This window comes from Rhamphochromis sp. 'chilingali', assembly GCF_963969265.1.
Source record: "Rhamphochromis sp. 'chilingali' genome assembly, chromosome: 20".
In the NCBI taxonomy this organism is placed as follows: Eukaryota; Metazoa; Chordata; class Actinopteri; order Cichliformes; family Cichlidae; genus Rhamphochromis; species Rhamphochromis sp. 'chilingali'.
Genome location: NC_137947.1, coordinates 9738080 through 9753928, shown reverse-complemented (window position 1 = coordinate 9753928; position 15849 = coordinate 9738080). Strand labels below are relative to the sequence as shown.

Below are 15849 nucleotides of genomic sequence, written 5' to 3'. Positions count from 1 at the left end.
CAGCGCAAAAGCCCCGCGATGGACTGAGGTCCGCACCAACGCCTGTTATTAAAACCAAGGAAACACCGTTTTATTCGCGTTAAAATATTTGTAGGCTCTACTAATTTTGTTTTCCATCGCTCAGAGAAGATAATTTTTTCGGATTAAAGCGGAACTATTTTGTTTTTTGATCGTAATAGTACTCAGCCTTTACGTTTGACTGGTACTGGCGTTAGTTAGTGGCTAAAACTCTCGAAATACACCCCTTAAAACTGTGCACTACAACACCGAAGCTATGAATAAACGAGAAGGTAAGTCCATCATTTCAAAATAACAAGTTTAGTTTTATGAGTTTTGTAATTACCCAGCAAGCCTAAAATAACAGTAGGACTAATACATGATAACGTTTTAACCTACTCTGCCTAAGTCAGGTTAACGAAATCATTTCGGTCGTAACAGACGTAAACAGTGCTAATCCCGTGTTCCCTTAAAATGCCTAAAGCACATACTAGTGCGAATCACGAGTCACCCTACGATAGGATTTTATCATAATACTTCATTGACGATACAATATTATTATCTTTTTTTTAACCTTTTGCATTAAGCCAAGTATCGCATTTGTCTTTTTTCAACTGCAAAGTATGCACAATTTTAAATAAAGTTATCTCACTTTCAATATTTTTTTGCTGCAAAAAATGAGATTCTAATGCGTGCCAACACTGTCACTAAAACCTGCAATAAATGTTTCTATCAGTCTCCGATTGAATGGGGTCAGGTTGGCAATTACACGCAATCTTTATACCCACGCACTCAAGCTCTTAGCAGCCATTTGGTCACTACAAGTTGCCATTGGCTGCTGAATGGGAAAAATCTCACCATGCAGCCACTGTCGTTGTCATTTGTTTGTACATACAAGAAATTTTCTGTCCTACACTCCAAAAAATCTGTTGTTGGAGGAACACAATTTAATCATGGCACCTTTTCCACGTGATTTAACTAAGTACAATAACCCATTTTTTGACCATGTCAAACCAACACATTTGGCATTTGGTGGTTTAATGTAATCAGATTACGTTGGATCAACGTAGTATACTTACATTGACTTATGTCACTTTACATATTGAAGTATGTAAAGTGAAATTTGTTTTAATTCATTCTACACAAGTTAAAAACTTCAGGAAAACACAATGAAATCTTGTTGTTTGAACAACTACTTTGTTAATCAGGGCAATTACTGCTAGTCTTGCTTAATGAACCAATATGGGATTGATGATTTCATAGAGACAAACAACCATTTGCACTTAGATTCATGGGTAATTTAGAATAGCCAATTAACCTAACTCTAATTACGTACTGCAAACCAGACAGATTGTGGATTTGAACCCAGGCCCTTCTTGCTGTGAGACAACAGCACTCACCATCACACCACCAAGCTGTCAATCCAGGCTAGGAAAGAAAACTAGGAAAGCTTTGATTACAAGGTTTGATGCAGACTTTTCTGTACGTTTTTGTCCTTGACAGGTTAAACCACAATAAATAGCGATAAAACAACTGCACCCACACCACGTGTGGGTGCAGTTGTCTGCCTCTTAAAACTCCAACGATTTTCCTGCAGTTTGGCATCTAATGTGATCTTGTGAATTTCGTGAGTCCAGGCAACTAACCACTCTTACTAGATTGTATGTCATGATCATGTCATCTCAACAAGAACAAATTAAGTTGTTGAATTTCATGCAGATGCTACATGATTTAATTACGTTCACCATAGGAACATGAAATAATTTAGTTCCAATTACAAGTTTGAATCTTGTACATATAACAACCACCCAATTTCATTTTTTTCAGTGTATTTTATTTGTGTGACTGAGAGGCAGATAGAGGCAGTTATTATTTAAAGACTATGACATCATCTCTACTGTCAGGTGAGGGTTGTTCACGGAGAAATGCAGATGCAGCGCAGGAGCACGAAATGAGTGCCAACCCCTCCTCGTCTGTCATGGCTGCCTTCAAAGGTAACAGCATCCTCAGTATTCTCACTGCACTTTGCACCCAAATGGTTTTAATGTTGTATTGCCTGCACTGAAACATTTCTCTGTGTATTTCAAGTTTTCCAACAGGAGCTCGACACCAAACACGACAAATATGAGCGTCTTGTTAAGATTAGTCGCGACGTCACAATTGAAAGCAAGAGAACCATATTTCTTCTGCACAGAGTGACCACGTAGGTGTTCTTAACAATAATATGCACCGTATAGATTAGTACAGTTAGGTCTATAAGTTTTTGGGATAACTACTTGTGCCTCTGTGCACCAGCACAGTGGATTTTTAAAACAATGATCATGATGTGATTAAAGGTCAGACTTTCAGCTTTAATTCAAGGGGTTTAACAAAAATATTGCATTAATTGTGTAGGAGTTACAGCCACTTTTATACACAGTTTCCCATTCTCAAAAGGCCCAGTAATTGTACTGACTGAGGCAGTTTCAGGTGAGGCCTCTTCCTAGGTTATTTCATGATAAATACAGCAGACATGATATCTGAAGTTCATTCAACATGTTGAAATTAGGATTTTATAGTTTTCCACTTTAATTTTAAACACCAAAGCAAAAAGAGATCATTAGGCATCATTAGGCTAAAAAAGAAAACAAAATAAACCTGTCAGAGATAAAGCCAGATAAACAATCTGATATATTATTAAAGACAAAACATACTAACTAGCCCACAAAAGACAACTAAAGTGGATGATTATCGACAGTCACTCTTCTGCTGTGGCCATTTCTGATGAGCCACAAATAAATGACATGCACAGCAGCCAATGTCAAAAGAGAAACATTCAGGAAAACTATTGCTCAGGACCAGTTTAAAAAAATGACAAGTGTGGCTCATTTGAAGCAAAATATGAGGAAGTGAGGGGTGGCTCAGGACAGAAGTATCTGTAGTTACTCACATTTTCTGCAAAACTTTGGTTAAACCCCTTGAATTAACCCTGAAAGTCTTCAATCACATATTGATTGTTTTGTTTAGTCTTCTGTGTTAGTATACAGAGGCAAAATTACAAAAAATGTATCATTGTTCTAAACCCTTTAGACATAACTGTATATCAGTTTTTTCACTGGAGCCTGCTTCTGATTGTAGTTGCTGTCTGGACACTACAGAGTGTCTTTTTTATATCATTGATGTAAACAGCAGCTTCGAAAATAACCTACCTATCATTTACATTGTCTCTATTCAGTACAGATATAGTTTTGAGAGGGATGTAATGTGTGAATATATGCTTTGGAATAATATGGAAATATCTTGACAAAACATATAATTCAATGTCAATCAAGATCTCAGAACAGCGTCAGCTAAAAATGTAATAGGACTTTAATGAGCTTCACAGGGGGAAAATCATCTTAAAATGGCAAATGATCTTTAAAAGTGATAAGTAAAAACAATAAATACATTGGCATTAGTTGTAGTGGGCATGCAACAAAGTAAGTCTAAAACAAAAATAAATATTTATATGTTTTTTGTACCTTTTAACATTTTTTTCTGTGTGTAAAGTGTACCAGATGCAGAGGATGTCCTGAACGAGGCAGACATAAAGCTGGATGGAGTCAGGCAGAAGATTGGGCAGATTGCTGAGGAGTTGAAAGGAGAGGATATTTATCAGTTTCACAGAGCCTTCACACCAGGTGAGTGGTCATTTACCTCTTTTCGTTTATATATAAAGCACATATTTATTCTGGAAGAAACTGAATTCTTTGAAAGTGGTGTTTTTTCACTCTAAAATGGTTAATCGGCTGTTTAAATTCTCCTGCCACACCCAAGTGGATTTATTAGATTACGGTCCCATGGGATACAAGGCACGTGGCCCTTTGTGTGTGACTCAGTTAGATCATATCTGATGTAGATTCCACTAGAGGTGTTTGCAAAAATGATAGCTCACATTCGTTGAATCTCCTTCTTATTATTAAGCAGTAAGTATTTTGCTGTTTTAATCTTTATGAAGTACATTAAGGGTTCTAATAAATATACCTTTAATATAATAATAGTACAGTGTTGGGAAGGTTACTTTTAAAATGTATTCCATTACAGAATACAGAATACATGCCCCAAAATGTATTCTGTAACGTATTCCATTACGTTACTCAATGAGAGTAACGTATTCTGAATACTTTTGAATAATAATAATAACTGAATAATTCTGATTACTTAATATATTATCGTGCTTTTTACAACAACGTGAATGTACTATTGCTGTGTGATTTATTACTATTACTGAAGGTCCGCGACTCCGAACTGTAGTAAAGGGACCTCTGACTAATACGGCGGGGTCCCTGTCGGCTCGTAGCCGAAAAATAGCTTTACTTTGTTGTGTGGGTCAACTTTTCTTGACAGAGAGAGGCGTTGAAAGACTGCTCCAACGGAACTTATTGTTTTCGGAGGAAAACACGAACACGGTGTACAGTCGAGTCTTAATAGCTTACTTACAACTGGGCTCGTCAGGCACTCTTCTTGGCTGAAGTGGTTATTATTATATTTACATGCTTCCAGCTCCCGTTTTTCCTCGATGACAACTCGTACCTTTCCACTCCCCTTTTTCTCCCTCCTCGCGCTCACAGACCCATAACGTGTATGGCAGTCCATTCTCCCTGCAACACGGACTACACTGCCCATGATGCTACATTCTTTAGAGCTATGCTTGTAGCATTCTGCCTGTTAGCTTAGCACAACAACAACAACAACGAAAAGGCGCTCTCTCACCCAGGAAACACACAGTAGCAGAGAGAGAGAGAGAGAGCGTTGCCCTGTAACCATGGCAACCATAACGCTGCCGCCTGGAACAAAAGAACGTAGCTGTCAAACAAAACCCAAACAGTCCTGACCCGCGACAATATGAAACAGGAAAGTACCGCAGTGTAATCCATTTATTTCAACAAAGTAACTGTATTCTGAATACCCCCTTTTTAATCGGTAACTGTAACGGAATACAGTTACTCATATGTTGTATTTTAAATACGTAACGGCGGTACATGTATTCCGTTACTCCCCAACACTGAATAATAGTGTGGAAGGCCCTAAAAGGTCATTCAAAGCCATTGAGTATAGTCAATAGAAAGTTAGCACAACTAGCTTGCATTGTATAATGCAGCTCTGATAGAAAGTCTACTTCTGATTGGTTCACTCAGCTGCCTTAGAGTGACGATAGTGTCACTCACCCAAAATAAGAAGTAGACAAAGAAATGTCGAAATCTAGAGTTAAGGTGAGATATGAAACTACATTTTTTTTCTTTATCCGTTGATGTAATTAATAATTTCTTTTTTATGATTTGTACTTAAATGATTTTCTTTTATCTTCAATAGACATATTGTAAAGTCAGTGATAGTGTTAAAGCATGACCTTGATGCAGGCCTGGATGTGATGGTCACGCCTTCTGATAAAGTTGTTTTCAAACTAGCATAAGCACCACTTTTTGTTACTGTAGCCATAATGTCTGCAGCGAAGGAGAAAAACATGACTGGCAGCGAGTGGGAGCTGTTATCTAGCAGCTGGGGAAGTCATTTTTAGATTGCGGTCACACAGGAATCACTCCTGCATCCTTCGCAACGTGACCAATGGCAGTTCCCACCAATTAGCCCTTTTATTTTTTTCCCCATTTTCATCGTCTTTATTAGATTGAGGCTGGGCTCGATGCACGGGCCCTCCAGATAATCTTGGCTGGAGGAGAAGTCTCCAGGCATGTGTAATGGGTCTGTTTTTTTTATATAATGACCATCAAAGATATTGTGGGCTAAATCTGACCATAATTGCCACTGATAACAGAGCAGCGTGGCACTTGGGTACGCTTTTTTTTGTTGTTGTTATTTTTTTACCCTGCTAGCTGCTATGAGTCAGTGCAAACGTACATTAACATGTGGAACTTTTCACGTGGCTCACCTGCAATTCAGTGAACCGCTCTGTGGTCAAACATTAGCTCAGTCCAAAAATCCTCAGTATTCTCAGTACATGAATGTGCGCCAAACCGCAACGGTACTGTTTGCGCATTACTCAAGATCTGATCCTGCCGAGCTATATTCGCACCCTCGCCTCTCAACTTTTCCTACCACCATGCCAGTAAAATCTCTCAAATTTCCACTTTTTTAGCTCTTAGTCACTGTTTAGACACGATGTTCTGTAAGGTTTCTGCGAACCTCGTTGACCAAAGGTAACTTCTGCTTCAGTAAAGACATAAACAACTCCGGACAGTAAATGCAGGAACTGGGCTCTGCCTGCCTGCCTCAAAGCCTTATTTAAACTGCCCTGGACTGTGGTGTTCCCTCTGTGAAAGTGGATCCACTGGCAGTGTTTAGCTGGTAAGCAGTTTGTTTGTTTGTTTTTTTTTTTTTTTAAAGAGTCGAAAACAGTTGCCAAATAAACACTGGGAGGACCGAAGCCTAAAATACAGTATTTTTCAAAAGCCTTTAGCCGCTCCTCATTTCTTTATACTTTGCTTGGAAAAATTGAGTTAGGTGCTTTTTCTTTTTTTATTTACGAATGATTCATATGTCAGCATTAAGTGGTTTAACAATCAAAAAACATTCCTCTGAAAATGATCAGGTCCAAGCACTGGAATGAAAATCAGAATACTTTATTAATCCCTAAGGAAATTATGTTATGTATATAAGTGAAAAAGTAGCCAATGGCTACTCCAGGCTTCCAAAGGTCTTTTAAGGTTTTAAAGACATTTGGAAGCCTGGAGAAAAACAATTTAAAGAAATGAAAAGTGGCTAAAGACTCTTTCACAGTACTATAAAATTATGTACTCCAAGTAAACATGTTTCAGTTTAATAGTTTTTGTTTGTAACTATTAATAGTTAATCCTCCATTTAAAGTTGCGACTACACTTACAAACCACTCAGTTTCACTTAAACTGTTAATCCACAATTTTAAGTAACAATGTTTCAATGCTAACTATGCTGTTAGCAAAAAAAAGAAAAAATGTTTTCAATCCAAATTTATTCATAAAAACAACAAAGATGACCAACATGTTGTACATGAAACAAAGGGTTAAAGAATTAACACTAACACACACGCACACACACATACACAAGCGCATTCAAGGAATTACAAAAAGTACAAGCAATAATATAGCAGCCTAAATACCCAAGCTCTCGCTCCGGGTTAAGAGCCAAAGAATAAAAATATTTTGTTTTGTTTTTTTACCACTGGATACTTTGTTGTAACTGTTAACAGTTTATTATGATTAGATAATAATTAATTTTTCTTTTTCAAATTTCTTTTGATAATAAATTGGTAATTCATGTCATTTCATTATTTCCAATTATTTCTCTTTTTCCTTAAGATGCTATTTTATGTTGCTTTTGCAATACTTGGTTAACTTTTAACTTTTCTGCTCCAGCTTGTTCAGATCAGTCCAGTTAATCAAATGCAAATTGTTGACATAATGTTTCCATGTAACCCATACAACTTTGAGAATTAATGCTGCGATATGGTTCTGATACGTCTTTTGTTTAAAGACACAAATGTTTAACTATGTTGGTAAGTAGAGTTATTAGGTAATTATCAAATTGAAGTTCTCAGTATCAGATTTTGCTGTTGTCTCAGCAGGTGAAATTTGTCAGCTACTAAGAAACTAATAGAAAAAAAATCAATGATTTTTCTATAATTATTCATAATAAACAAAATGTTAAATGAAGTCATTAAGACATAATATAGATGATCATCGATATATTTAATGCATTTATTTTACAAAACCAAATAACGAAGTAGCTGCGATTGATAGTTTTCATATTTTCCGTGCACATTAGTGTTGTGTAGTCGTTCGGCCCACTGCCTGTACACGCTGGTGTGACTGGACTGAAATCATAATCAGAGTGGTGAAAGCTATTCAGAGTACAGTCAAGATAAAGTATTCTTGCTGGCTCCGTGCAGCGCATTGCGGTCAGTGCGGAGAGATAGCAGGCTCTTTGAAGTTCAACTGCCGCTCCAAAAGTAAACTTCAGACACAAAGTCTTCCGTCCTGTGATTATTGGATTGTTGTTTACCCAGGGGCAGAAAACAAATGAGGGGTCATCTTAGCCCACCAAAAAAAACACCCACTGTTGTTCTATCAAAAGATAGAGACAGGAAACAGGTTTTATTTGAATCATTATCTCCATCTGTGATCTGTACTGTGCAGATTTCATGTTGATGCTGCACGCTCTGCTTGCTACGCTCATTTGATACATGGTCATTTTAGTGAATTGCAAACAAATGCCCCAGCCACTGTCACATTCAGTTTTAGCAAGCACAGTGAAATGATCAAGTGAATATGCCATTGTTTTACTCTGATCCATTTTAATGTACTTTAATTCATCAGGGATTCAGGAATATGTGGAAGCCGTCTCTTTCCTGCACTACATCCGCCATCGCTGCCTCATCAGCTTGGAAGAGATCAACGCCAGGCTGGTGTTCATGAACACAGAGAAGGCAGATCCTAAGGTAAAATCACAGAGGACTGACTGAACATTAACAATTTATGAAGTATTTTTTAATCCCCAAAAAGTCCTTAAAAGAACTATGTGACATTCTGGAAAATAGATTTTGTCGCTTTCGTGGTATCAAACTCTGTTTGGCTCAGAGAGTGTATATAAAAATAAAACTTAGATGTAGCCACTGTAAGGTCACCGTTCGATTTGAAACTCCAAATATAGAAACTTCACCATTAATGTTTTAATGGTTTTATTTTTGGATTGTTTTTTCTTTTCTAAAGCAAGATGTGACAGTTTATTTTTTTCAGTTGTAGGGTGTCTGTTGATCCACACAATATGACTTAAATCTCATTAATTTGCATTAAAGGCATTGCATATAAAATGTTAAAATTCAGAAAATGCACATAAATAAATAATTTTGAAATTGGTGCCAGCAGCATGTCTCAGTGTCACAATTACCAGTGTGTAGCATCCCTGTTTCTTTTAACAGCTGTTTATAAACATCTGGGAACTGAGGGGATCAGCTGAACCTTTGGGAGAGGAATGGTGTCCCATTCTTGTCTGATATGGGTTCTATCTGCTCAATAGTCTTGGGTCTTTTCTCTGTTATTTTTCATTTTATGATGTTCCAGATGTTTTCAGCTGGTGAAAGATTCCAACTTCAGGAAGATCACTGCAGGAGCAAGGCTCTTCTAACCGTCTATTGAAGCCACACTGTTGTACTTGTAATACAACTGTAATTGTATTGCTGGAATATGCACGGCCTTCTCTGAAAAAGACATTGATGGGTGCCCAATGCATCCCTGTACCATCACAGATGCAGGTTTTTAAACTGAGCGTTGATAACAAGCTGAATAGTTTCTCTCTGCTCTGATTTCCCAAAAGAATTTCAAATAATAGTGTTCCTCCAGATGTTTCTTTTTAGTACACTTACTTTTTCATCCTTTTTTCCCTCCTTGTCTCAACTTTTTGAAATTTTTGCTGCCATCTAATTCAAAATGAGCTTCCCAGATTAAACATTTAGTTTTCTGTCTTCTACTATGAATGTAATATGGGGTTAAGAGATTTGCAGGTCATTGCATTCTGTTTTTGTTGACATTTTATAAAAAGGCCCAGCTTTTTAGAATGTATTCTTTCCTGTCCTGTTTTCCAATTCAGGGCTCAGCTGAAGCGATGCCGGTGAACGCTCAGGTCTTGACCTTTCAGGTGACGTCGTCCGACTACCTGCTGGGCGTGGCCGACCTAACAGGGGAGCTGATGCGGATGTGCATCAGCAGCGTCGGCAATGGCGACATTGACACACCCTTCCAGCTAAGCCAGTTCCTGCGGCAGATCCACGATGGTTTCTCCTACATTGGGAACACAGGCCCGTACGAGGTGTCCAAGAAGCTGCACACGCTGCGGCAGAGCCTGGGCAAAGTAGAAGACGCGTGCTACACCCTACGCGTCCGTGGCTCGGAGATCCCCAAACACATGCTGGCAGACGTGTTCTCTAGTCGGACCACACTCATCGACCCCGAGGAAGGAGTGGTTTAATCCCGCACTGCTTCAACGACGCTCTTCTCGGTGGTCTCATTGTCTGGTTTAGTTTAGCTCCATTTGGTGTTTGTGTGCATTTTTAATGGGATTTCACTGATGTTTCTAGTGTTTTATGACATGCTTGTTCATTTTTTGTTATTACAATAACAACAGTATTACAATAGACAATGGATTCTCTTTTGTTTGATAAAGATCTGATGACTTCAGTTGTTTTGCATGAATAAAGGTTCTGTGCCAAATATGCCATACTCCCTGAGACTTTAAGCGGCTTTGAAAATATGTGTTCATTTTATTTTCTCTCTCTCTCGCTGCCCTTCCCTCTCTCTATCACACACAGATAATCTAAGGTAGTCCCACTGGCTGTCTGCACTCTTCATTCAGTGTGGAGGAGGAACATGTGACCTTTGCACATTGCACACCCCTATTCTCCAGGAGACACACACACACACACACACATACTCACAAACAACCCCTTGTCTCCTTCTTCTACCCTCTTTAAACACTCCGTCCCAGTGCAGTGACGTACACTTAAAGTGAGATTTGGAATGAGAGGAGGAATATTCCTGGTAGAGAACTGATATCATGCTTCACCTCATGGTGTTTGTTATTGTACGGTGACAAATGAAAATAATGATAGCATAGTCTGTTGTTGAAAATAGATGCCTTTATTCAAGATAGGGCCAAAACAATCTTATTGCCAGATTTCACCTCAGAGAAAATGTTATTTTATGATTCACATTAGTCACCTTTAGGTCTGTATACATATCACATTTTGATCACACATACATTAGAAAAAAAAGACTATGACAAATTTAATTTTGTACAAAAAATGTAGGCTATTTGTAATTAAGTAATTGTTTTGTTTTGATATGAACTGGATCATTTTGATATTGTATAAGTTTGTCCCTTTTTATGACTCTGTAAGAGAGAGAGTCCAAATAATTTAGGTCTGCCATCTGCTGGGCAATTTCAGAACGGTGTATACAAACAGATACATGTGCAGAAAAAATAAAGTTTCGGCCTCCTTTTACACTCCAAAGAAAAGCAATTTGTTTACGAAGGAGATGATCAGCCAACCGCGGTTAAAGAGGGGGTTAAGGGTGGCACTGGAAATTATAGCAGGAGATGATAAGGGGGTCTAACTCCCCATTTTCCTGTAGAAATAAACGTCCTCCTCTGCTTCACTGTGAATATATAACTATCTAAATATAAATAATATTACATGCAGTGACTGTTTGACTGCATGGGTATATTGCATGAACCTCAGTCCACTACTTACTATTCCTAACTGCTTTACTTTGTAAAACTATAACTATACCATATCACAGTGGTTCCATTACCAAACCATTAAATCTTGTGCTTAAGTGCAGCCATTATATTATTACTGGGTAACTACATCTCCTAATTTGTGCAACAGGAGACGTAGTTATCTCCTGTGTAGTTATTACATAGGAGGCCTGTGCACATTATAATCAGTGTAACGCACTTTAGCTAATTTACTTTAGCGCCCCATTTATATAAATGAATAAATAAATCCTGGAACAACCCTAATCCAGAGATTTGCTGTAACTCTACTGTCTGGAATATGGCAGACCAAAACCACTCTTAACATCTTTGTCAGTGAGAGCTATAAAACTTACAATGATTTAGACCTTTGGCTTGGAAATGACTCTCGTGGCCATGCTTAAAAACTTCCTGGTTCCATACACAGGAGAAAGTCAAAAAACTGGCATGGACCTTTTTTTATTAGGAGAAAAGAATGCTATTAAATCCACATTCAGACTATTTAAATGTGATACTATATATTTGTGTATACAGTGACATAAACATGATGGATCAAATGAATATTTTGTGAATACGACTAAATCAGGAAACACGTAGTCAGCCTATGGTTGTAGTTATGTATGAAATCAAAGTTGGATGAAAACGTGTATTTCTCAAGGTTTGATGTAAAAGTGAAAACGTGTACACATACTTTTGGGAAATGTAAAGAAAAAAGTTATTTCTTAACTTTCTATGGCGGATAAACTAATATATCTGTGTGAAGTCTGACATCTGCTGGTCAAAGTCAGCAACACAGCTACAGCACTGTGAAAAATGCATGCGATGGATGCATTGAATGCATAGCTGATGAAGGGAAAGAGCAAGCTAAACCTAACAGAGCAGGAGCTAATGTGTTATTAGTCAACAGCTACGTGTTTATCCTTTGATTAAGTCATCTTTTATCCTTGCAGTCACTCTTTTCCTGATTGCTTAATTATTTCATAAAAGCCCTCATATATCAATACATGACAGATGCGATTACATCATTCTTATACATTTCATCTGCTCCCTTATAGACACCGTGTGTAATTTTAGCATCTTCTTTCTGGGTTTTTCGCATAATATGGTGTTTCTTATGTCTTAAAACTTATGGCACAGAGGTAAGCCAAAGACTAAAACTTGACAACTAAGCTAAAACTTGAGAGGTTAGTCAAAGGGCTTCTCCTGGAAACTAGCCAGCCTGTGGGGCAGTGCGCTGATGTCAAAAACGCATCTCCAATGCGCCTCTAATCTTTAACAAAGAGCAGGTGATGGCACTCTGCGTGCCAGGCAACGAGTTTCATCCCTGCTCTTACCCTAGCTATGTGTAAGTACGTCCTGCATTCTGTCTGTTGAACAGAGCTTTTTGTCTCTGAGTATTGTTCACGAGCCAGGCGAGCTGAATGAAAGGAGCACTGGGATGAGCGGTGTGTGAAGGGGTGGATGAAAAGACTCTGCGCCATGTGAGGTCTAGGGTTTGGTGCTACTCGCTGATTCCCTGAGTGCCGAAAGAAAGAGACACATTAAGATGTGTAAGGGAGTACAGACCTGCTACACTGTGATTTAAATGACTGAATCACACGCATCCTGTGTGTATACATTTGAACTTCATGGTATTTGTGACTTAATAGTAGAGAGATGGTATTTTCCCCCATAAATTTCCTCCACAAGCTTCAGTGACACTAAAATACAGCACATATAAACATAAACAACTGCGTTATTTAATCCGGTTCCGTGTCCGCTGCTACTTCCACAGTGTGCCCGCTGTGGATATGAGGCGGTCTGAAGGAGTCTGGAGTCAAATTCCTGAACACGTAGGAGCTCCAACGCGACGCATGACGCAAGGGCGCAGCGACTAACGGATTACTGATCGATGTGTCGACTAACAGACGGATTTTCCTGGGCTATGTACTTCTGCCACTGCACACCACCGCTGGATGTGTTTTCCATACTTTCCCCACAAGGAACAGCACGACGTGAAGTCTTTCTCCAGACCGTCAGTTCAGGCGCAGCGGGACCCACTTGTTTCCAACAGGGGGAGAAATGTAAGAATCTGATGTACCATAAATGTTTGTGTCAAGAAATTTTCATCAGGGACAAAACAGCGCGCTGGGAAGCAGTTTTCACCCGTCACTCACTGTGTGCAGGGAAAATATAGCAGCCCGGGTTCACTTTTCCATAACGGAAATGAGATCAGTCCCTTTGCTTGGCTTCACTTCTTCTAAAACATGGTCGATGTAACTCTATGCAGGCTTGTGCCACCGAGGTCTGACTTTCTTTGACTTTTCAACACAAACAGCCTTTTTTAATGGAAAAATGTTCGCTGGACTGATGGGACTGGAATGCCACGGCAACTCTCTGCTTCACCGCCGCGAAACCATTCAAGGTAAAACAAGATTTTTAACTATCCGCTGATGTTCTCACACCGACCCTGGTCTTTTACAGGATATGTATACACCCCCAGGAACTTCATACAACTTTAATACACCGAAATTGGATAAAATAGTAGTATTAGGATGTACTAAGCCGGCGGTTTTTAGGGAGGGATAATCATCAGATGATTAAACAAAAGCAGAGCAGCCGCAGTGAAGACTCATAGCCTGTTTAATAATGCATTGCCTGGAATGTGTATGAAAGTTCACAGTTCCCTGGATCATAAAGGTTTAAAGTCTCCCTACCAGTCATTCATGGAGGAGTGATGATGAGTTGGAAATGATTAAATACTTAAATAATATGTTCCCCACCTCTTTAGACAAAGTAGAGAAGCATTTTCCTGCGTATTGTCTCTATTTGGGTCTTTTAACATGTTTTATACAAATAAAATGAGCTTGACTAATAAATAGAAATGTGATCCAAGTCTGTTCACGCAGGATGCCGGTAATCAGACCTCCATTAGACCCATTTATCAGACTGTTATGATCTCGCCACATGCAACAGGGTAACTACTGCAGTTAAAAGGCTGCTAGATGTGGTAAACCTTAGATAAAAATCTATTTCCCAAAGTGCTTCCGAAACAGCTTCTGCTGTGAGTAGATTTTTCCCTGGTCTCTGTTGTGTGACATTTTTGAATGAATCTAATCTACCAGAAATATCAAAATGCCTATTAAAGAGTATGTGCAGTGTGTAAATGAATCTCTATAACACAGACTCAACTGATCCTCATGTGATTACAGTCTGACAAGAGCATAGCAGAGACGCAATCCTTGGAATATCCCCATCCTTTAACCTACCGTGCAAAATGGAGCGATAAGGACCAAGATTTAGGACCAAAGATAGGAACTGGCATTGGAGCATACTGTATTGTTGGGTTTTCATCCACTTATGTAGTCATTTCTTTAGTAAGATGAATAGATATCACTGCTAACTTTCACTTCCCCTTTTTGTGACGCTCTCTTTGGTCACAAGTGGCGAGGTTTTGCACATCTGCCGAGCAGTGCTGCTTCTCAGGAGGTTGCTGACATGCAGATCCGCTTGTGTGTCTGTGTGTGTGTCAGAGGGTGCTGAGCTTGTTCCTCAAATGTTTGTGTTTTTATGAGAGCCCCTGCATTCCTCTCTGTCTTTGGCTCAAGCACTTTCAGTGCCCAATTGGATGCAGTGTTTAACCTAAGGGTGCTGAGGAGGGCCTCTTTAATCTCCAAAGGTAAATAATCTCGCCTCTTCTGGCTGACATGCTTCTTTTTCTCAGGCTCTCTGTACAGTTTCTTCAGCACTGATAACATGCTACAGTGAGAATGCTGTTGCAGAGAGACTGTTTTATCTTTGATGTTGAACCACTCAACGTCACTGCTTGCTTGTTTGTATATTCTGCCTGAATTCCCGGTGAACTATTTTAGCCCAAAGCCCGACAGGAAGTAGAAAATACCTCTGAGGGGCTTCAGCCAAAAAATAGATGCCCCTCTGACATACACACAAGCCAGCAGACACAAAACAATGGGCCCTGAGGCATTTCCTTCCCCTTAAACCAGGAAGAGCTCTCTTTGTGTAATCGAAGTATGGCGAGGATACAGTAACACCATCATGTCCCTCTTCTTTCGACTCTTAGTTGTTGTAGAGGGCTTAGTATAACATCTAGCCACACCAGATGGTAGACAGTGTGCGGTTGTAGCTGTAACCTACAGATGGTGTTGGGTTTCTTACATCAGTTATGGACCAGTGGCCACGTCTGCAAGGACCCTCTAATGGACCTGTGTGTAACCCAAGCTCTAAGTGACACTGCACACACACAAAAACACTGTGGCTACAATGGGAGCATCCGTGTGTTACTTTCACTTGAAATACTGCTCTCACTGGTGTCTATTTGAGTCTCTTACAGTCTCATGGGATAGGTTAGGAGTGGCATCGTAGGAGGTTACTGGGTGTTGGGAAGTGGGCTGTGGTTTGCTCATCGGTCATGCTTTCTTCAATGCCCCGCATTCCTGTCTTGATAATTGTGCTCCCACTGCAAAAAACACATTATTTGTAGAGGTTTGCAGTTGCGTAAGATGTTGTTTTTATGTGTTTGTTTGCGTTTTCTACTTTTGGATTTGTTTTTATCGTAGTTAAAGCGTTTAACAGGCTTTTACACTGACAATA

The 15849-nt window shown here is 39.2% G+C and overlaps 2 protein-coding genes across 3 annotated transcripts in view; both read left to right on the top strand.

Annotated features, from left to right (window-relative positions):
* tsnax (translin-associated factor X) lies at positions 1-10252 on the top strand. Its single transcript, XM_080868400.1, has 6 exons — positions 1-290; positions 1902-1991; positions 2086-2200; positions 3526-3656; positions 8325-8446; positions 9595-10252. Exons 1-6 carry the CDS (start codon positions 275-277, stop codon positions 9970-9972), a joined length of 852 nt encoding a protein of 283 aa, XP_080724526.1. The 5' UTR covers positions 1-274; the 3' UTR covers positions 9973-10252.
* Positions 10253-12454: 2202 nt separating this feature from the next.
* Positions 12455-15849, top strand: part of disc1 (DISC1 scaffold protein) — a 55314-nt gene continuing 51919 nt past the window's right edge. Inside the window, exons 1-2 of one of the 2 annotated variants that reach the window (XM_080868933.1) lie at positions 12455-13322; positions 13577-13663. In XM_080868933.1, coding sequence (XP_080725059.1) covers positions 13151-13322; positions 13577-13663 — 259 coding nt within the window. In that variant the 5' untranslated portion in view covers positions 12455-13150. Of the gene's footprint in view, positions 13323-13528; positions 13664-15849 lie in introns of both variants that reach the window. The other variant, XM_080868932.1, reaches the window with a different exon arrangement.

Coding starts and splice junctions, on each gene's coding strand:
- tsnax (XM_080868400.1), top strand. Junction 1,992..2,085: donor TGTCATGGCTGCCTTCAAAG/GTAACAGCATCC, acceptor GTGTATTTCAAG/TTTTCCAACAGGAGCTCGAC. Junction 8,447..9,594: donor CAGAGAAGGCAGATCCTAAG/GTAAAATCACAG, acceptor TTTCCAATTCAG/GGCTCAGCTGAAGCGATGCC.